Source organism: Aedes aegypti, unplaced genomic scaffold (assembly GCF_002204515.2).
Source record: "Aedes aegypti strain LVP_AGWG unplaced genomic scaffold, AaegL5.0 Primary Assembly AGWG_AaegL5_hic_scaff_159_PBJ_arrow, whole genome shotgun sequence".
NCBI lineage: Eukaryota > Metazoa > Arthropoda > Insecta > Diptera > Culicidae > Aedes > Aedes aegypti.
Window position 1 is genome coordinate 1,235 of NW_018735052.1, and position 24,178 is coordinate 25,412.

At 42.1% G+C, this 24,178-nt stretch overlaps 1 protein-coding gene across 1 annotated transcript; it reads right to left on the minus strand.

Annotated features, from left to right (window-relative positions):
* Window positions 1-23,555: 23,555 nt before the first annotated feature.
* LOC110680575 (gastrula zinc finger protein xLCGF3.1-like) lies at window positions 23,556-23,918 on the minus strand. The gene has a single exon (XM_021856374.1). The coding sequence runs from the start codon at window positions 23,916-23,918 to the stop codon at window positions 23,556-23,558; it is 363 nt and encodes a 120-aa protein (XP_021712066.1).
* Between the last annotated feature and the right edge of the window lie 260 nt (window positions 23,919-24,178).

Genomic DNA, 24,178 nt, shown 5'->3' on the forward strand with positions numbered 1-24,178 from the left:
ACACGTTTTGAAAGCAAGATCGGTGTACTACCAAAATCAGTATAACCGCCAGGATACTTGCTATATCCTTGGTAAATTCCTGTAAATTGGATTCCAAAAATAATACTTTGCCTAAAATGCAATTTGAATGAAACAGAAGAGATAATCGTTACTTTCGGAGGCTATCGCCGCAGTCCTAAACAGAATGCCTTTCCCGGATATCTACCTCAAGCTTTTGAATGTTGCTTTCAGAGCTGATCGTGAATTTGGGATAGATGCCAAATTCACGGCGGGCATTCCACAGGGATACATAATTCAACGCTGTCGAATATGATGTACATATGATGTAGTGTTGACAGTGAAACTAACGAATGGGGTCAACATGAATTGCAACATCCTTGCAGATGACGTCGTCTTTGCGATAACTTACCACTGTTGATATAGACAACGAGCATGCCACTCTGCACCTCTTTAAGGTGACATCTTTATGTTGCGCCTCTCTGTTGTAGGTCTTTAGCAACAGCAGCATCATTGCGCATCACGCGCCAAATGCAAAAAGTAAAAGTGAATTCGAACAGTTAAGGTCGTTGTTTAATAAAGTTCCGTTTAACCTCAACTCCAATAACCACACTGCAGAAAATATGAAGAAGCTTACCCACCGACAACATCAAGACTTGGATGACTGCAGTCAATGTGCATTGAGGCTCATCATAAAATGGAAGTAGTGCTGATCAGCAACTGTAAATCGGTTCAGCGGTTGAAGGCACCGTTTCCGAAACTCTTTGGTGTGATGGTCGACGACTGGTATAATCTTCATCCGCCATGTCACCTATGCATGGATGGATTTCCGTTCTTAACAACGCATATCGCAGATTATTTGTCGCACAGGATATCCATCTTCTGCTTGCCGAAAATCTGCTCCAGCATACCGTGTCACCACAACGCCTCTTGATTGGTCCTCAACGTTGCCTCGCACGTCGATAACGCAACGACGCTTTACGTTCCAGGAAATGGCACCTTGCAACAAGAATACGTAGCCTGTCGTGGACTCCCTGGTGTCAACGTTTCCTCACCAAGGCGCTTCAGATCTGTTTAGCCGATTATTTCTCGATTTTCACTCCTCCGGTAGCACAAACAATTGCCAGCGGTGCCTCGTAGATGTCGGAAGATTCGTTTGACCACCTCTCAGTGCTCTGGGAAAGGTACATCAAACTTCCGATGGCTTCCTTGCAAGGTGCATCGTTCAGGTAGTCTTCATCTTGTTTTGTTTTAGACTTTCTCAGCCTCAGACCGAGTTCAAACTGTGTAGCCACTGCATAGCAATACTCCTGGTCGAGATACAACTCACCTTTAACTGTATCCCTTCTAATCCGTAGGCCCAAGCAGTACTTCGTATCGCAGAGGTCCTTCATACGAAATCGTTCACACAAGAACTTCTTCAAGGGCGTCTTCAGCTTCTTGTGGTTGCTGAACAGCAAACAATCGTCCGCGTACACAGTCAAGAACGTCATTTTGTCGCCTTCGATCTTGAATTAAAGGCACGCATCTACTTTCGACCGTTTCAGACCAAATTTTCGTAGAACCACATCATAGGGTTCCATACCCGGCTGGATTGCTTCACCCTATACATGACCTTCTTCAGTCTGCAGACCTTCGTCGGATCTACGGTGAATTCCTTGGACTTTTCTATGTAATCTGCCCTTGTGCCTTGTAGAAAAGCAGTTGCGGTGTCCATCTCCATCAATCTTCAAATTGTGCTTGGTTGCCATCGCCATCAGGTACCGAATAGTTGAACACCTCACGGCTAGAACGTAGAAATTCTCAAAATCGATGCCCGGTCTTTGCAAACATCCCTTGACAACCAAGCGAGTCTTGTACACATGCCTTAACCTCACAGATCCATCAGCCATTGTATTCGTTCCTCCCAAATACTATGTAAGTGTTGGTTATTTTATGTCGTGAGTGTCACCGGAAATTCGTGTTTAGTGTTTCGTAGAATTTAAAATGTGAAATGTCAGGAAAAGCGTTATGTTTCTACCGTTTAAACTCCCGAGCAGCCTTAGTTATACTCCACCACCCTAGACTACTCTACGCAGCCACCTACCCACCGCAGTAATAAAGCCCACCACCAGAGGCTTGGTTACCATCTTCTGGGTAGCCTTGAGGGGTGGAGTAATGGGGTTGTTGAGTTCATGAAGAGGGCAATGACCGAGCAACGAGGTCAGGGACCGCAAGACAGTCGACGACTCCTTAAATCTTTCAATTGCCCAGAGTTCGTCGACTGAAACAGTCAGCAGTTTAAGGCTATAATAAAAAGTGAAGGATTGAAAAGGTTAGAGAGAAAAAAGAGAGTTTAAGGCGTGGAAGAAGTGAAGGCGAAGTGGACTGCAGGTAATCTTGGAAATAGTCCACTGTGACGAAACCTGACGGTATATTATTCCATGCAGAACCCCGCCGGTTTTAAATACCGTTTGTAGACCGTCCCTGCGGTGTCCCGGTGTCCATCTGGGCAGCATTCCGGCAACGAATCCGCCGAAGGCCGATCCGTTACCATATCGGCAGGACCAGGACACGTAGTGGATCTACAAGGCCCATCCCCAAGCCACCCCAGAAGACATCGTCGTCGAGGTAGAGCTCTGCACCGATCTACGTCACAGAAGCCATCGTTGCAGAGGTCCGGTAGCAGTAAAGTGGTGGAGAAGAAGAAGGGGCCCGCTAAGGTTAGATTAGATTAACCTTCCGTCAGTCGCTCAAAAAAAAGTTACACGAGCGGTCGCATCGTGTATTGAGTACACGCGGAGCAATTTTGATTGTCAATCTAAAGCTAGTAAAGATACAGTATTGATGTCTTCGGCAAATACCTTCAGTTCAACGATACCAATTGGTCAGTGGACAAATGAAACTTTGAAAGCATCCTGACCTTCCAGTAGCCATCGGATTGTTCCTCGGGGGAACCGATGAAGTGGACATTTTGCAATGCAACATCTCGAACACAAATATCTCAGGATCTAGATATTTTAGCAAGATGGTGTCTTCGGCAAAGTTGTTCAGTAGGTCAAGGACTAACATGTGATAGGCCGCTTGTTTCGGAATTCTGCCACCAGTTGGCGCTAGTGAGCATGTAATTTTTCAAACATAGATATCTCAGGATCCTGACTACCTAGAAAGATGCGGTCTTCGACAAAGTTGTTTAGTAGGTTATGGACTAACATATTATAGGCCATCTAACTTGAAATTCTGCCATCAGATGGCGCTAGTGCGTATACAATATTTCAATCACGAATATCTCATGATTCCGATTTTTTAGAAAGATGGTGTTTTCGGCATAGTTGTTCAGTAGCTCAAGGACTAATATGTGGTGATCTATTCGATTCGGAATTCTTTCACCAGATGGTGCTAGTGAGCATGACATATTTCAAACACAGATATCCCAGGACCCGAATACCTAGAAAGTTGACGTCTTTGAAAAAAAGTGTTGAGTAGGTCAAGGTTTAGCATGTGAGAGGCCACCACCAAATGGTGGTAATAAGCATGCTGTATATTGATCGCAGCTATCTCATATTATAGCAAGATGGTGTCTTCGGCAAAAACTGTTTAGTCAATCAAGGACTAAACATATGATGTGCCGTTTGATTCGGAATTCTTCCAAAAAACGGTTCTAGTGATCATGCAATTTTTCGAACGCAGATATCTGGATCCTGATTCCTAAAAAAATATCCTGAGATATTCTCATTAATAAGACATAACATCTTCGGCAAAGTTGTTCATTAGATGAAAGCCTAAATGCGAAGGACCTCATGTTTTAAAATTCATCCAACAGGTGGAGCTAGTGAGCATGCAGATTTATGATTGCTAATATCTGAGGATCCCGGTCACATCGAAAGATGAAGTTTTCAGCTAAATGGTTCAGTAAATCAAGTACAAACATGTTATGGGCCTCATTTGGTTTGGAATTCTTCCACTAGAAGGTGCTACTGAGTATGCTATATTTTCAACCCAAATATCTAGGATCATGATTGCATAATCATGAAAATGACGTCTTCAACAAATTTGTTTATTCTGTCCAAGGCTAAAGTATGTTGTAATAATCCGTTTGATTCGAAATTAACCCATCAAACGGCGCAATTCAGCATGAAAATTCCATAAGTAAATACTTCAGAATCTAAACTACAGTCAAACTTCCAGTCGATATATAAGAGATCATCAATATCGAGTCATGGAACAGATATTCTTTGGAAAGCTGATTGAAGGGAGCATCATAATAACCATGATTTTTGTTTCTGTTTCAAGTATCGAGCTATGGAACATCGACTCATGGAGGTTTAACTGTATTTAGAAAAATGGCGTCTTCTGCTCTCTTTACAAACTGGGTTGGATATTTCTTGAAACAAATATAATTCAACTGCTTCCTGGCTTCTGTTACAAAAACCCTATGAAATATCGGCTGAACTGTGTTTGGTTAGGAATTATATTTATTTTCCTTTCTATATCAGCTGTACAGGTCAAAACTCGATTATCCGGAGACTCAATTATCCGGGATTCGATTATCCGGAATTTTAGACTCGATTATCCGGAACTTGTTTTTTGATGTTCTTGTTTTTCAATTTTTATCAAGGATGAAAAAAAATCACCTCTAGCGACTAACAACATAGTATTTGAATGGTCTAAGAGGGCCGTCGCTCTTGCAGAAGCATGATTTGAAGTGCTCAAGACGCGCGCTTGCTTAGGATACCGTTTTGATTCATATTCCGAACACTTAAGGCCAACAGTGACTTCAAATGCATCTGATTGGAATAAATTGACTGATATTTGTGTAAATTTTAATTTCTTCGCAAAGTCTAACTGTTATTTGTTGGGTGTACCGATAATAATCTTGATTTAATTAGTTTTAGTACTGTTTTTACGTAAAAGTATGGAACAACATATTGATTCAAATGCCGAACACTGTGTTCATTCTGTCTCATATTCCGAACACCTTGACTCAAATTCCGAACAGCACGAATTGGAGACGTTAAAATTGAATTGCAATTGACCGCCATTTCCTTGTTATTTGGTGACAAATTTCAGCGAAACATTTCAACAAAATCGCCATATAAAAACCAAGTGTTCGGAATATGAGTCTGTTCGGAATTTGAGACAAAACGGTATATGGAGCATCCGATGCACTGTTTGTCGCGGGACAAACCGTTTGTCGGATGTTGTAACAAGTCGCGATTACCATGAATCAAAACGCGTTTACGGCATAATTTTTCACGCAAACCATACCCGATTGACTTTTGGATCTAAAATGATATTTCAGAAGGCAGATCGCGGAATAAAAGCGTAAAAATCCTCCAAAAGTTATGACTTAGGTTTGCGAAAAATTGATCGTGAGCGCACATGCCGAGCGATTCATTTTTCGCTGAGCGAAGTTTGTTGTTAGGACTTGACGACTAATGGTTTATCGTTGTTGCTATGCTCGCATGATAAAGAACAACCGCGATGGGTCTTTGATTTTGTCATGATCACTAGATGTCCATCCTTGATTTTTATGCATAAATCTGAGATAATTTGGTATTGCAATATACAATATGAATGGTTGCAGTTTTGAACCTATTTAAGAAAAGGGGGTTTGAAAAAGTGGTTTTATGTGTATGCTGATCAAAACTTTTATTTTCTTGTAAACTCCCCTACTGTTCCTAGAAATAAATTCTGGCTACGCCACCGCATCATATAAATAAAACAAAGAAAAAAGGTAATATTTAAGTTCTTTTATCGAAGTTTTTTTTCTTAGTGATTCGATTATCCAGAGTTAAAAAAATCGATACTCCGGATAATCGAGTCCGACCTGTACCAGTATAAACAATTTTTATAAAATTCGTTCTCACATTCACTTTTTACATCGTTTTTTAAGTAGAATTACTTTCCGAGTACACGACACTCAAGAAGTTCTTACAATTGAGATTGAAATACGCGTCATAGGATACAAACTCTAGTGGAATTAAATGGTACAGCACTGAATTCGTCTTTCATTCATTTTTAGGTATTTTATTACACTCCCAGTAAACACACGATCGTATATAATGAGTTATAAAAGTACAAAGGTGGAGGCGATATACGTACATGCAGCCTTATGACACATGTACGTATATCGCCTCCACTTATGTACTCTTATGCGTTATTGTATACGAATTTGTGTTTACTGGGCTACTTGTAGTTCAAGATTGTCAAGAAAGTAGGGTTTATCAACAGAAGTTGTTTACATAGATATGCTTGAATAGGCCTATTCACATGACGTTCCAAAACAGCTGATCGGGAAGCTCTTTGACAGTTCTTCTATGAAAATGACAGCCTCGTGCAAGCACCGGTCCTCCATCTCCTCCACCGATGTAAACAAATGCATAGACGGACCTGTCACATGAAAAGGCCAATACTGGAATCAAAAAACTGTCAAACGCGGTTCGAGCAATAGGCCTTTTCACGAGACTGATTCGGAAGGTGTTTGACATTCTTGTATGGAAATGACAGTCCCGTGTATACACCGATAGAAACGAATGGAAACACGGACCTGTCTCATGAAAAGGCCTATCTAATGGGCGGCAGAAAGCTGTTACACAAAAACGAAGATGGGTGTGTGTTAGAGCAAAGCAATATGAAAGTGAAGTCACCGGATAGCTCGGTCTATTATGGCGACTCACGGGATGACACGCACACTACAATATTGTTCGTATCAGCTCAAATGTGATACAACAGTGCATAGTGACGGCACAAAAAATTCCCCTTATCTACCCCTCTCTCATCGCGCTCAATTAACTGTTCTGCTCTTTGACATTCACTGCTGGAATCGTTTCGATTTTTTATATGGAGATGACATCCACTGCTGGAATTATTGACATTTTTTTGTATGGAGCTTCGAGGTTATGTCAGGCGTGCAACGATCTATAGTCATTGCCTGTGATGTTTATAAATAAATTCAAAATGCTCTGAGTGCATCCCTAGTACAATCATATTCTCTGTTTTTTTAATCTAGCAGCCCACTGCATTTTAAATTGAATGTGGGATATTTTTAGTATATTTTACCCCTCACACATTGGCTCGTAATATACAGAACAACTCCATCAAAGACATCATCCTTCTGATCAGAGTTGCTTAATATCAATCATATCAGCTGATGGCTGATGGTCTAAAACTATCACTATCACTTGCGAGCTATCAATATCACTTTGATTTGACAACCAACAGCAGTGATGCGACATCGCACTCTAGATCATAATCACTGCGGAATGAGTGATCACGTGGTAATTATCCATGCACTTACTGTTTTTCAGTGACCAATAAATAGTATCAACCTATCTGCAACACTGTCAAAAATATCGTACTGATAAATGGCCATTTTAACTGCTTAATTTAAGGCTAAACTTAACCCATCAGTGATATCCATAGTATATCGCCATCAATGCACTTGTGATGGAGTAGACAGCGTGATGTTGATATGATGTAGATTGATCCGAATTGTATCGCAGTCGGCCTGTACAAATCAGAAAATTTCAAGCGTTGATAGTGACAACAAGCAACTCTGCTTCTGATATAATTTTATTTTCCTAATCAGGATCCTAAAATATCTGCTAACGAAAAAATGCATAATCACTTGCACCGTGTTGTGGAAGAATTCCTTATCAAACGGCACATCACATGTTTAGTCCTTGATCTACTAAACAGCTTTGCTGAAAACACCAACTTGCTGTAATATCGCTATACTGAGATTGCCGCGATCAGAATACAGCATGCTCACTAGCGCCATCTGGTAGTGGAATTTCAAGTTAGGTGGCCTATCACATAACCTATCACCTACATACTCAACACTTTCGTTGAAGACGTCAATTTTCTAGGTATTCGGGATCCTGAGATATCTGTGTTCGAAAAATGTCATGCTCACTAGCGTCATCTGGTGAAAGAATTCCGAATCGAATAGATCACCACATATTAGTCCTTGAACTACTGAACATCTATGCCGAAAACACCATCTTTCTAAAAAATCGGGATCCTGAGATATTCGTGATTGAAATATTGTATACTCACTAGCGCCATCTGATAGCAGAATTTCAAGTTAGATGGCCTATAATATGTTAGTGCATGACCTACTGAACAACTTTGTCGAAGACCGCATCTTTCTAGGTAGTCAGGATCTTGAGATATCTGTGTTTGAAAAATTACATGCTCACTAGCGCCAACTGGTGGCAGAATTCCGAAACAAACGGCCTATCATATGTTAGTCCTTGACCTACTGAACAACTTTGCCGAAGACACCATCTTGCTAAACATCTAGATCCTGAGATATTCGTGTTCGAGATGTTGCATTGCAAAATGTCCACTTCATCGGTTCCCCCGAGGAACAATCCGATGGCCACTGAAAGGTTAGGATGTTTTCAAAGTTTCATTTGTCCACTGACCAATTAGTACCGTTGAACTGAAGATATTTGTCGAAGACATCAATATTCTATCTTGCACAGTTTTTGATTTATAATCAAAATACTCCGCGTGTACTCAGTACACGATGCGACCGCTCGTGTGACGGGCCCGGTAAAAAAAAAGTTACACGAGCGGTCGCACTGGTGAACTGAGTACACGCGTTAAAACTTAATTTAAAAACACGATGTTTTCGAATACTTATCGTTGATTTTTTCGAAAAATTTCTTCTGTACAAGCAAAAAGAAGAGTAGATCTTGGAATAAGACCAACACCCGGATCAATTTGAAGCGAATTTCAACATGTTTTTCGGCTTTTCGCAAAGTGCGTGTACTCAGTACACTAGGGCGACCGACGGTGGGTTAAGAAAGTGGGAGTGAAGCTAGCCAGGTAATAAAGTGTTTCAAGAACTTCTGTGGTAGACAAAACTGAGTGCGAGAACTTCCTGACCGCGAGTTTTATTGGTGAGCGTGCCGACCCTGAGGTTTTGAATCAGGGAGTCTCTGTGGTGCTCCCGATTGAGTTACCCGATAATTACAACTATTCCTCGCTTCTTCTCTCCGACTTGACCGAATTGCGTTCGACTACCCTCGCTGGTACCTCTTCGATCCACTTAGGATATTCAATCTCAACGAATTCGACTAGATCCGCCTGGGTAGCAAATTGCTCCCGGGTGTGCAGCATCCAGCGATGCTGGCAGCTAAGGGCTACGCGCAAAAGAGACACGTGTACTATGAGGAGACTTTCGCATCGGTGGCCCGATTCACTACTATCCGGACGCTATTGGCACTAGTTACGACGAATGGGATGCATATTCACCAGCTAGATGTCAAGACCGCTTTCCTGAATGGGAAGCTCAAGGAGAAGGTGTACATGCAGTGTACAGAGGAGGTAAAGACGCGCCCTGATGAAGTGTGCCTGCTCCATCGTGCACTTTATGGTTTGAAACAGTCACCTAGGTGTTGGAACTGCTATTTCAACGAGTTCCTGACGACTTTTGGTTTCCTGCGATCAAAGCATGATTATCGCTTGTACGTTCGGGCCTGCAGATACGCCACTGTGTACCTGGTGGTATACGTTGTCGACCTCATGATTGCCGCTGTGGATGAGGCCGACATCGAACGTGTGAAGACCACACTGATTCAGAAGTTCGAGATGACGGACATGAAGATGTTACACCATTTCCTTGGAATCAAGATCCACAGGCATTTGGACCGTGGCTTGTTGAAACTGTCCCAGACAAGCCAGATCGAGAAGATAACTGCTCGTTTTGGAATGCAAAACTGCAATTCTGTGAAGACGCCAGCCGAATCAAGACTGCAGTTGAAGCAAGAAGCCGGAGAATGGGAGTTCACTTACCGCGAGCACATCGGTAGGCTCATGTATGTCATGATGGGTTCTGGACTAGACCTGTGTTACGCCGTTGGATACTTGGTGAGGTTGCGGGATGCTGCTGGTGAAGAACACTGGAAGCATGCCAAGCACGTCCTACGATACCTGCAAGCAACGAAGAAGTTAGGATTAGTCTACAGAAGAAAACAGAAAGAACCAAAGATAGCTGCTTTGTGACTTTGTAAGCGACGAATGCAACCGAAAATCCTTTGCCTGATTTCTATTGAGGGTGAACGGAAACACTGTCGCCTGGTCATCAAAGAAGCAGTGAACTGTGGAGATGTCGTCCACCGTTGCCATGATTTCCTGCGTGAGCGAAACGATTTGGTTGGCCGCCTTGACGGCCGATCTTCAACGCTGCGGGAAACTCCGGTAACGCTCTCTGAAGACAACCAAGGAGCGATTGCGATGGCAGAACGAGAGGAAACGAGGAGAGTTGACATTGACGCGAAGTTCCATTTCTTCCGAAATGCAGTGGGCGATGGTAAAGTCAAGCTGATTTATATGCCGATCCAGAAGCAACAAGCAGACATCCTCATGAAGTCCTTGTCCGCTTCTACATTTGTAGCTTTAAGAAGTAAGTTAGGATTAGAAGGAAATAACTGAAGGGGGATGTTGAAATCAAAGCAACTCAGCAATATTTGAATTCTGTTTATGTACAGTTAGTTTCCATGTTGCTATGACCGTTATGTATAACAACTGCATAGCAACCATTCCGATATAAATATTCCCATGTCACCAGAACCGGATTCAACCCTACCTCTATCTCTGCCTGTGACCATATACTTCATTTTGGTAGAATCAATGGTCAGGCCAATCCTCGCTGTCTCCCTCTTCAAAGGCACGAAGGCCTCCTCCACTGACATGCGATCGATTCCACTAAGGTCGATATCATCCGCAACTTCAATCCGTCTAACGCCTCGTCTGCAACACTTGATTTCGAACCATCATGCGTTTTACCTATCATTCTAATGAGTTTTGCCGGAAAACCATGTTCAGGTATTATCTGCCTCAGCTCATTTCCTTTCACTGAATCGTACGCCGCCGTGAAATGAATAAACAGATGGTGAGTCTGCAAGTTATATTCCCGGAATATATCTAAGATCAACGCAAGGTGAACATCTGGTCCGTTGTCAAGCACCAGCTTAGTATTCACCGATGAAGGACTTCTCGAGCGGTCTCAGTCTGTTAAACAGGCTGCACCACATTATTTTGTACGCCGAATTCATCAGGGTAATCCCTCTGTAATTGGCACACTCCAGTCTTTGCACTTACTTGCAGAATGGGCGTATGAGGCCATCCAACCAGCCAGTGGGCATTTCTTCATCCTCCCAACGCTCAAAAGTACTCGGTGGATCGACTGGTGAAGCTGCTCACTTCCAGGCTTGAGAATCTCGACTGGGATCTCGTCCTGCTCAGCAGCCTTACAGTTCTTTAGCTCGTTGACAGCCTTTTCAATCTTTCCTATGGTTGGTGGTCCACAGCTTGATCGTCATCATCAATGTTCGCCCTATTTCTCGGTACATTTTCATTTTCACCGTTCAACAACTGCTGAAAGCGCTCCCTCCACATGTACAATATCCAAATAAATCTAAAACATGTATGGTCATAACATTACAATATCATCCTTTCATCTTTCCCAGAATTGGTGCATGCTAGTGCGATCATCGAGCATTTGTCCCTTCGTAAGCGCCGTTTCGGAGGAAACCCACGAAAAGTCCGGCCTGGACTGTGCCGACTCGATGCTGCACGGTCCAAACGGAAGCGGCGGGGGTCACGCAACGGACAACGAAACCACCCAGGCCAGCATCTGTACCGACACGATCCCTCTGCTGTGCGCCTCGAATCCCTCGATCATCAACGCCACCAGCGGTGGCCTAGTTCCAACCCCACTACTCTCCAGGAAATGCTCCAACCGGATCCGACCTGGATCAGCAAACGCTGAACTTCATCAGTAGCAACAACCTGAAGAACACCTGGGAGTCCAGCGTGGACATCAGCGGCCACCACGTGAATGCCAGCGATTGCATCAGCACAATCAGCAATTGAACTACGGGATTTTTCTACAACACGCAAACGAGGGCATATCAGCAGCAGATTAGGGAAGATTTGGAAAAGTTTGTGATACGCGCGGAAGGCCAAGTCACCGCACTTGTATAGTTTACAGCAAAACTGTTCAATCACTTCTTTTCGAACATTTATCATATTGGATCTATACCGGTAAGACCCACAGGTAGGGCATATACTCTCTATTTAGCCACTTGTACATTGTATCAGCAGAATATTTAAACAGAAAAAAGTAGAAGTTCCTCATTGAACCAGTTTTGGAATGTTCTGACTCCTAGAGCCATAGAGAGGTATCATTGTAAAACTTGACTATACGACTCAATCCATTCGAGTCGATTGCTTATTCTAAACAACCATGATAAATTAAATGACTCATTTAACCGTAGCACAAATAGAAAAAAAAAACAAGAATAACGGAAAATATGTGATGCTATTTCGGATAAAAATAAATCTAACAGTAGAATTTTACCTTTATTAGTATCAATCAACTAGCGGGTAAAAGTCATACAACATTACGGACACAGATAGATTATCATAGAATTTACAATAATTTAAACAACCAGCAAGTAGACATACAGATAACTTCAATAAAGAATAGTACAAACTTATTTATCTATGCAGTGCATGTTTGTTACTGCGAAGTGATCAATATTGTAAAATTCTCCAAAGCCGCGCATCAGGCGAGCTGAATTTGTTCGAAGTGGCGTGACAATGTCACCACAGCAGCAATAATTACCATAAGGTAACTTTTAAGAGTACTACTGTATGTTCGTTTCTTCCTAGCGCTTATCACTACACACAATACCAGTTGATTCAACATCGATTCTTAAAGCAATGCACTCGAGAAAGATTCCTCTTCAGAATAGATGTCCAGTCCAGTTACAAGTTGAACTCCGTACTAGCGCTTCTATTCCTTCGGAGCAATCTGGAGGTATTACGTTGCCCAATAGCATTTCAAACTCCATAGCCATGTTTGTGACTTACGGCTTGTACAAAACAGTTCCCAAAAATTATATCGATTCCAAAGCATTCCATTAAGAATAAAAACCTTTGACGATAACTAATCGTGCGTTGTTAATTATTTGCAATACATTGAAAGCCTAGTGTGGAACGGATGATTATTGAAAGTTGGAAGCAGTAGTTCGATGAACATCTTCCTGTGACGTTAGACCTGGTAAGAAATCCCTCTCCAAAATGTCCACATGGTATACACACTTAATTTTTAATGCCGAATCTCGGCTAATTTAAACCAAGATTTATACAGCCCGAGTAGTCGGCAAACAAATTTCATGAGGTAAGCCACCTGACAACTTGTTAGCTGAATCTCGGTTAAAATTGAAAACTGAGATTCACACCTAAGATAAGATCGGACAACTGGCTTCTTTTAGTTGTTCTTCTTTTCATCCATGAGTCCAGTTGTGAATTTTCCACCTTTGTGTGTTACGCTAAAACAGTGTTGCCATTTGTATGGAAGACGGTACACTATTTCATTCGAAAAAAAGAAAAATATTTCTTGTACAAACCGAACTAATTGAAGTGCACTAGGACCAATATCACACTGCACAATCTGCATTCGGATGTCAGCTTGAAGAACGGTAGGCCCTTCTCATTTTTCAATCAAATCCTAATCCATTCGTTTTTTCGCTTTCGGGTTTTTCGGGAATCGATAAAAATAATGATCTGGATGCGATTTACTGCTTCGTACACAATTAAAGGCTTCGATCTTCATATCTTATATTTTCACGCTGATTTCGTTTCACTTCTTTTTTATTCACATCAGTCGGCTAGTTGACATGAACTTTTATTAACAACCGCAAATTATTGCAACCTAACAAGGTCATCCGGCAACACAGGCAAAACCAAAACAAACGCATCCGATGGTAATTTTCCACACGCAGCCACACACTCGGAGACACCAAAATCAACCAATCAGTGACTGGATCACAAACTGGATCAAATTTTATACCCAGTTGTCCGATCTTTATCTTAGGATAAAACCTTAGGTCTGACCAACCGGTCGTAAAAAGTGTAATTAAAATTAAGTTAATACAGTCCATTTTGAGGCTGTGAACCGTTTCACCATTTCGTTTAACTTTTAGTTAACATTTGACAGCTCGACAGTTATTTCCCCTCCGGTTAGAAATAACCCTGCTCTGTGTAGAGAATGAGATATATTTGGATCTGAGACGAGACTCGCGGAGACGGTCTTCTTTTTCTGTGATTGCTGAGTTTTGTTTCTTATTCCACTTTGTGTTTATACCAATTATGCGCATGCTGTTCAAATCCACACATGAATCTCTCAGCAAAAAATGATTGAGTTTGCATCACATCGAATCATAAATAGCCGTTTGTGTGAAATTTCATGCCAGCAAACGTAGCAGACATTAGAAATAATTGATCTTCTGCTAAGATTTATCAGCAACCTTGGAAAAAACTGCTCCGCCGACTGAGGTTTTTAATAACAGTTTACTTTGAACACAATACTTTTCACTTTTTCAGCCATAGTTAGTGCTTCGTGAGGCCCAAGCTGGACAGTTCGGTTTTGCGTCGTCCGATAGATTTTGCTCACGGTTTCGCGCGTGTTTTCGTCGCCGGAGAATTTTTTTTTCCCTGTTCTGGAGCGTCTTGCTGGGTAGGTATTTGGGAAGGCCCAAGCAAGACGGTTTGTTTTCGGAACGCCAAGAATTTTTGCTGTCTTTGTGTTCAGTCGAGAATGGATTACCAACTGGTGAGTTCGTTTCATGCTTATGATAACACATTTTTTCTTGAAAGCGTAACTTTTATGTAATATTAAAACAAACTTTGTATGGTTCGTCACTATAAGTGTCGGCATTATGCTATTTTCTTATACAATTTCAATATACATATATTTCTCTCTTTTTGACATTATTAAAAATTATCTTTTGAATTGTTCGACATTGTGAATGTTGACGTATTTTTTAAAACTTCTACCATATCGAGACAAAATGCACAGTAATACTCATATGTCATTTTCAAACAAACTATGTATGGTTCGTCACTACAAGTGTCGGCATTATTCCTGTTTCATATAATTTAAAATATATACATGTAATTTTCAGTTTTCGACATTAATAAAAACATCTTTTGAATTGTTCGACATTATAGATGTTGACCTATTTTTTAAAGCTTCTACCAAAAACTTCTCGAGACAAAAATACAAAACTAGCTTTAAATATAAGTCGTATATTTCCCCCTTGTCCATGGATCGCATCACGACCGGAGGTGACTCCCAGATCTTTTCCTCCCTCACTAATAAACACCCTTCCCGTGGTGATTGTGGAGATGCAGAGGTATTCTCGGTCTCTAGAAGCAACAATCATTACACCCTAACATTCCTTCCCCATCCCAACTGACTGTAAGGACTTGACGGCGCCGTTATTGATCAATAATATTAGATCTGCTAAAATTGCACTTCGAGAGTAAGCGGAAACTCCCATCCCTTATTCATTTGGATCGTAGTGCAATTCTTACCAGTTACGATCAATCACGGAGTAGCAACCATTGACATGTACAGTCAGTCTATGCTATGCTATGCTATGCTAATACTTTTCACTTTTTCAGCCATAAAAACGGTGGGCTGCATTTGACGTTTCGTGAGAGGGGAATCTGGGCTGCATATGGCGTTGATATTTTTCCTCTTCGCGAGTCTCTCTCAGATTTGGATGTGTTTGTAACAAACATGAAATTAATCTATAGTAGGTGTAAAAACCGAGGATTTGTGTTGGACAATATAAATACGTAAAACCTTATTTAATGATTTAGAAAACGTTTATTATTTCTTCACTTTGCTTTCACGGCACCTGCCGTTCTTCGCTCCTTTGTCAACAACAGTATACTGTATTTATTATTCACCAGGGCCGTACTCGGCACCACATCTCCCTTTGTTTAAATGATGGATGTTACATCAGGTAATCGTTGAATCGCGTCGGCTTCTTCGTTGATCTACGCTGTCGGCTAGCTACGATTGTTTCTGATGGCGTGATTTCCTCGGGCTCAAATCCACGAAAGTCTTCTTCAGAGGATGAGTCTAGCTGCACCTGGTTCTGACAACGAAAGCCGTCAGATGTTTCGTTTAGTTCTTGTTCTGGCTCAACAACCTTTTTGAGATGTGCGACATTCCTGTCGTACGACTTTCCGTTTTGAGGGTCTTCCACCGTCACACGTGGTCCAGACCGTGAAACAACGATATATTGCTTTGGATTATAGGTTGTGGATAGCTTGTTTCCTGGTAATAAATTCTGCATGAGTACAGTGTCTCCTGAATCAATTGATGATCGCTTAGCTCGACGTCGGATATCTTCTGCCTTCTTCCCTTTTTCTTTCAATTCTTGGTCTCTATCACGAAAATCAGCATTTTGTGGAATTGTTTCGATGTCTTCGATCGCTGGTAGCTTCGATCGAATTGTGTGCCCATACATAAGTTCAGTTGGTGTTTTACCGGTGGTCGAGTGTGGCGTAGTGTAATACATGATTAGATAATCATGCAAGTCTTGTTTCCAGTGTCTACCGAGAGCAGCGCTGATCTGTAGTCGTTTTACGAGAGATCGGTTTTGTCTTTCAACAAGACCATTTTCTTGGGGCCAATACGGTGTCGAGTGATTCAAGTGATCCCATGGAGCTTGATGTAGAGTTCCAAATCCGTGCTGACAAATTGCTTGGCGTTATCCAAGGTTATAGTTCGAAGGTAACCCAAGCGAGTGAAAATCCTGTCGAGCTTACTTATTGTATCCTTAGCAGTGATTTTAGACATAATTTCCACTTCTTTATAACGACTAAAATAGTCGATGATCACCAACAGATACGAACCGCAAGGCAACGGACCTAGGAAATCCATGGCGGTGTCCAATCCACGGTCCGCTGGGTAGTGGACGGCGATTCATCGGTTCGGGTCTACTCGGCAGTCCAACCAAACGACAACCTTCACATGATTTTACGCGCATCATAGCCTCACTATCCATCCTTGGCCACCAAACACGATCACAAAGCCGTCTTTTCATTAGAGACTCACCCGGGTGACCTTCATGAGCAATATCAAGAATTCTACTCTTCAGTTTGTTCGGGACGACAAGTTTGTCTCCACGTACTAACAAATCGCCAACAAATCCAGTTCATTTTTGAAAGGCAAAAACGGTTTAACTTCCTCTTTATCCCAGTTCCCGGAACGCATGCTCTTTTTAACTTTTTCCAAGACCGGATCGGTGTTAGTTGCATCTTCAAGCTCTTGGACATCAATCGCTGCAGACTCCATAACCGCCAACACCATGAACTTGCTTTCAGCGTCAAATGTTTCAGAAGACCGATTTTCGACCAGACGAGACAATGGGTCGGCTATGTTTGATGATCCACTTCGGTACTTTACCATAAAGGAAAAGGATTGGAGGCGTAGCACCCACCTTTCCACTCTAGCGCAAGGACGAGAAGTTGGTTGAAAAATCGCTTCTAATGGTTTATGGTCCGTTTCCAATTCGAACGTTCTGCCATACAGGTACATCGCAAACCTCTCAACTGACCTTACCAAGGCCAACACTTCCTTCTCGGTCTGGCAATATCTACGTTCGGTTGCTGTCAAACTTTTACTGGCGTAGGCAATCGGGCGCGGATGAACATCAGTTGAACCGTCGAATTGGATCAAGACAGCACCAAGCGCAACTGGTGATGCGTCTGCAACTAGCCTTGTTCGAAGCTTGTTGTCGAAAAAGTACAGTTGTTGAACGTTGCCAATCATGTCTTTAAGTTTCACAAAAGATGACTCTTGATCCTTGCCCACGAAAACTTATGGCCCGAACGAGTCAACTCGCGAAGGGGAGCCGTAACTGTCGCCAGGTTTGGGAGGAACCGACCGACATACGTAACCAGCCCGAGGAAACTTCGGACCTCTTTCAGTGGTTGCTGGCCTACGGAATCGCTGAAGCGATTCAATTTTACTATCCGAAGGTTTTATGCCATCTGACGAAACCGTATGCCCAAGAAAGTCCAGACTGGTCACCTTAAACAAACATTTGTCTTGGTTCAAGAGAATTCCGCGTTCATTCAAAATAGACAATACTAGTTTGAGCTCCGCATCGTGCTCTTCCTCTGTGTCGCCGAAAACAAGAATGTCGTCGATAAAATTGACGGTATGCTCACAGCGGCTCGAAATCTGCTCCATGATACGTTGGAATATTTCAGGCGCGATAACAATGCCATACATCAGCCTTATATATCGAAAGAGACCCATGTGGGTTATAAACGTCGTAATGTAACGACTCTCTCCCTTCAATTCCACTTGGTGGAATGCCTCTTTAATATCCACGCGACTGAAGTACTTTGCGGATGTAAACCGCGGCAGGAAATCCTCAATGGTGGGCATAATATGGCGCTCCCGTAAAATTGCAACGTTCGCTCGACGCATGTCAACACACAGCCTGAGATCGCCATTATCTTTTATCACAGTCACCAATGGTGAAACCCATTGATATCCTTCTTCAACAGGTTCGATTATATCACTGATAAGCAGTGATGTTAATTTGTCTTCTATTTTAGATAAAAGGGCAAACGGTGGCCGGCGAGGATGTTGGCATACGGGAACGACACTGTTATCCACCGGGATTTCAACTTGGACGCCTTTAATCTTGGGAAATGGTCTTTTCTGGGCTGACCCAATCATGTTTACTCCATGTGTACTCGGTAATCCTATCACCAGTACACCCAAACTCATGGCAGTTATTTTAAGTAAACTCGAGTAAATTAAGCATTGATAAATACTAGCTGTTCGATGGTTCTTCCATCATCTTCTACAGATATAAGGGCGTCGAACTTTCCAAGAACGCACAAACGGTTCAGCGTCTTTACCGTATGGAAGAAAAACTTCGGTGCAGTTCTTATCTTGATTCCAAATCTTTGCTCCATTATTCTTCATACACTCCCACGCTTTCTCATTAATGATATTTTTCTTGCAGCCAGAGTCGATCAGCAATTGTAGCGTCACTCCGCCAAGCTTGAGCCACTCTCCTCCATCGTTAATATTAAATATGAAGCGGCGATCCTTTCTTTCATCGTCAGTTTCGATTTCATGTATTCGCTGACGTTTGAATCCTTTGCTAGAGGCTGGTTTGGGTTCCTCAGTGTATCTTCTTTTTGTAGCAGGTGTACGACAACGTGCTGCGAAATGACCAATTCGCCTGCATTTAATGCACTCTTTGCCTCGTGCAGGGCAATTTTGGTCGTTGGCGAAGTGATCTCGTTTTCCGCACCTCATGCATTCTTTGATCGGGATATTTCGGATTTTGTTAATGTTATTTCCGGCGGTGGCCATGTCGACAGGTTCTACTAGCCCAGACTGCCCAAAATTCATCAACCGAGCTTGGTGTTTCACGGATTCATACGATCCAACAATCTAGCGACCTCGTCGATTTCTAGAGAATCTCTATGTAACAGTTGTTCCTTCAAATCACTCGGGGCGAATAAGATGAGGACACTTATTGCCTTGCTTTCCATTGCCGTGCTTCCAAAATTGCATTTATTCGCTTGATCCTGACAACGCAACATAAATTTCTCAAGTGTCTCTTCAGGATTCGGCTTGAGTGTCCAGAAAACGTTGCGTTCAAATGTCTCATGCTGTTTTGGAGAGAAATAGGCGTCTAGTTTTTGCATAGCGACCGCATACGGATCTACACCTTCTTCTTTTGTCTTCAGCCACATCCGCTCCTGGAATGGATGCGAACACTTCTTGAAGGTCCGGCCCAGCTCTGGCGAGGAAAAGGTTTTTGATGCGAGTTTTATCGGTTTCTTCCCTGAAGCCGCAATAATGTACTCAAAGTTCCGTTTATATTTAATCCACTCATTACGGACAATATTCCGTGGTAAAGCCCTTGAATTTAAAAGGGTTGGATTTCCCACTTTCCATGATTCCAACCTTGTCGATTGTATCCTAAAACGATATCGGACGATAACATTAATTTTTATTTACCTCGTCATATTTTCCTTTATCTTAACAGACAGTTTTGTTGTGATCCGATTTATGATCCGCTGTACAGCCGCTACTAAATTGTAGCCTATCACATTTAGTGACGATTAATCCGCTGTCACAGCCGCTACTATGTAGCTTATCGCTTCCAGCGACGAAAATGCAATCCACTGCTATTCTAGCAGTAGCTACCCAGTAGCCTATCGCTTCCAGCGACAATTTTTTTTTTTTTTGTCTTCGACAGTTGTTGGAAAAAACCAAATCAACGCCACCTTCAACAAAAAAAACATTGTAGCCATAACCTCAAATCTGGCAGCTTGCAAGAGCACAGCTCAAATATGCTAATTCAATGTATTCATTCGTTCGTATTAAAAAACATCATTCTTACCTGTCCAGTTACCTCGTCGCCAATGTAGTAACCGAGGATTTGTGTTGGACAATATAAATACGTAAAAACCTTATTTAAATGATTTAGAAAACGTTTATTAATTCTTCACTTTGCTTCACGGCACCTGCCGTTCTTCGCTCCTTTGTCAACACAGTATACTGTTATTTATTATTTCACCAGGGCCGTACTCGGCACCACAGTAGGCATTGATATCAAAGTAAACCAGTAGGTCAGTTTTGTGACGGATTTTGAAGGATGAAGTTGAAATAAAAAAAAAATGAAAAAAAATACCGAAAAGCTAAACATTACATATAATTTGCAATTGGATTAGATGGACAAATTGATGTGAAGATTTGCGAAAAAAGGTTACACGTCTTCTCCAGTGAGAATCGAAACTCACGACTCCCCGATCTCTAGTTGGGGCGCGTTAACCACTACGCCATGAGAGGACTCATGAACGCAGAAGTTAACCTGAATTCGATTTCAGCTCAATAATCCACGTGGTCCTCTTTCGCAAAGTGCACCTCTTTCGGAAGAATTAGATGCCCATCCAAACACAACGCTTACTATATATATTCCAATGCCTAGCCCGAGAGCGCATTGTTTTTTTAGGTATATGAATAGCACACTACACTAGCCAGCAACTGCGCTGGCTGAGGTTTCTTATTGTGTGGGCTTCCAATGGGTCGGCGACGTTCTCAAACGACCGGTTACGGAACATGAGTCCGTTGCTCGATAAATACTTGTTTTTTCAATTATGAATCGTGGTTTACGGCCAACCAGCCGAGTGGAAGTTTAACAACTACCGAAAAGCTAAACATTACATATAATTTGCAATTGGTATTATCGGAGCAACGGACCTCATGTTCCGTAACCGGTCGTTTGAGAACGTCGCGACCCATTGGAAGCCCACACAATAAGAACCTCAAGCCAGCGCAGTTGCTGGCTAGTGTACACTGAAACAAGCGTTGCAGTAATGAGAACCATGAACGTGTTTTTAAATTTACTATTCCAACCACGATTGAGCTATCATGAACGCTTTTTATTTGCGTTTTGTTTCCATCTCAATCCAACCGCGTCGATAGCCGAGCGGCTAGCGTTCGCGGCTTGACAATCGCCAGATCCTCGGTTCGATTCTGGACTGCTGCAAGTTTTTAACCATGATATAGTAATTTTACTATACAAATGGTGCCATGGTAAAATTGAATGCACAAAATATTCTAAATAAATACGAATTTAGTCTGCACAAATCAAATGGCGTTGTGTATTTAATTTAACCCTCTGATATAGTATTTTCAACCCGCAACGCTGTTCTCAGTGTAGTGTGCTATTGATATTTTACGAAGGAACGACAACCAGATGGCACTGCTAAATGAATGATGATGTTTTTGTTTTCAATTTGTCAAAATACAAGTGTTTCGCAGAAAATTGTCGAAATTTGTCTTTCTTTGGTGTAATCATTTAATTAAATTCTAAAACTATTTCTTGTATACAATTAGATTTTTGTTGCTCTCTGTAAATTTTCATGCGGATTGAATTAACAATGTTTGCAAAAGGGTGTTTTTTTGCAATTTTTGGTGCTTCGTTCCATGGCGGCTGGACCGTGTTGTGAAATGTATTCGGTGCCGTCTTGTCTCAATGTTTTTGCCGGATCTGTGAACTGCGGAACCCTCTGTGATCGGTCGACGGAATTCCTACATAATCGATTATATCGATCAGTTAACATGCACTGGAAATCATCCACCGATGCAGTTTTGATTTGCTCCAGCCATTGAGCGGGTCGGCTGGAATGAATAAAAAAAACACAAACAAACCACCATAACCTCCTGTAAACTCTGATTTTTCGAAGATTTCCCGTAATTCTTGACCGTTTGAAATCGATATAACCGTAACGTTTGAAGAAAAAATAAATTCTTACCTGCTTCAGAAGTCATTTCACTGGTTTTTGATTAATTTCGCGAAAAAACGCGATTTTTCCAGCTGTTCAGATCAATAAAGTTAGCAACCAAACAACAATCATCATTCTTCGTTTCAATCCGCCACAACTAGGCGTCGCTGGGACTGTTTAAGTTTTGCGACAAAAACGTCAATTCCCTATACCTAAAAAACAATGCCTCTCGGGCTAGGCATTGGATATATATAGTAAGCGTTGTGTTTGGATGGGCATCTAATTCTTCCGAAAGAGGTGCACTTTGCGAAAGAGGACCACGTGATTATTTGAGCTGAAATCGGAATTCAGGTTAACTTCTGCGTTCATGAGTCCTCTCATGGCGTAGTGGTAACGCGCCCCAATCTAGAGATCGGGGAGTCGTGAGTTTCGATCTCACTGAGAAGACGTGTAACTTTTTCGCAAATCTTCACATCAATTTGTCCATCTAATCCAATTGCCAAATTATATGTAATGTTTAGCTTTTCGGTAGTTGTTAAACTTCCACTCGGCTGGTTGGCCGTAAACCACGATTCATAATTAAAAAACAAGTATGTTGAAAAAAAATGTTTAATTATTACGCCGGATTAGAAAATTTTAAGAACTGTTGGAACGGTCACGACACTCTGGAGCATGGTTAAACTTGACAGTGCGAAAGTTATTTTCCGCTCCCGTGAATTTGAGAATAACTAACCATCTGTCAACTTTGTTCTGAAATAAGTACTCGACTGTCAAAGCTCAAATGGGTCGACCGCGGAAGTTCAATTTAACCATTTGAGGGAAAACATTGTGCTTGCCAGATAAATCCACGTAATGCGATTATCTGAAAATGTCGATATACCGTCGCAGTGATATTCAAAATCACCAAATGTTTCAGATTTAGCAAATTTGAAACATTTGCGTTCTTGAAAGAACGAAAAAATCCAAGCCTACTTGAATTTTGACATTGCGTTTGAATTGCGCGCATATCTTCTGCGCGTTACCGCTTGCCGCTGGGATGTGGATTTTAAAATGAGCGCCGCAATAACTATCAAAATGTCAAATTTTAACTAATAGTTAAACGAATTGGTAAAACGGTTCACAGCCTGAGTTCGAGAGTAGTCCGCCGCGTTTATTAACGTCCGTTAGCTCCCTCGCGACAAGATGGCGTCATAGTTTTTTACCAACTTGATGCGAAAACAGTGTCCAGTGCGAATATGAATTTGAGCCGCTTTAGTTTTTGTTGGATTCGTCGCAAAATGATAAATTGATGGTGCTCTACAGACACCATGAGCCTTAAAAACGATCAGATACTTACCCATGATAATACTCAAGACAAACACCACAGGGATTTTCGTTCCTTAAAAATGGTTGTCCACCACCAAATTCGCAAGCCAACAATTTATTCAACATCAACTCAGGGACAGCTGAACCTCCGAGTTCTTCGCGCCGAAGGCTCGTGTATCCGGCCGGTGGAAGGACAGCGCAATCAACCGTGCAAAGTCCTTACCGCACACATCACAGACAAACTTCTTCTCCCCCGTATGCAGCGTCATGTGCACCTCCAAATCCCTCCGGGTCACGTGACCTCGGTTGCACACCTCGCACACAAAGGGCCGATCGTTCTGGTGGATGCGCAGATGCACTTTCAGATAGCTATTACAGGTGAACGTCTTGTCAACTGGGGAACGGAAACCGAAACTCCGTTGTGGGTGACCAGCTCGTGCTGTTGCAGCAAATACCGATTTGGTGAACTGCTTGCCACACTGCCACATTCGAACGGTTTCAGTCCGAGGTGGCGGTTTTTATGATCCTGGAGAGCCTTCTTGCTCTTGAAGTGGCCTGTTTGCACAATGTTACACCGGAAATTGATTTCTCGTCGGAATGTGTCCTCAGTGGCTGTCAGGTTGCTCTGCTTCAGGAAGCCTTTGCCGCAAATGTTGCAGGAGAGAGCGAAATTTCCGTATGTTGGCCATGTGCTCGTCCAGGCCCTTCTTCGATTTGAATGCCTTGGGGCAACCTTCGACGTGGCAAC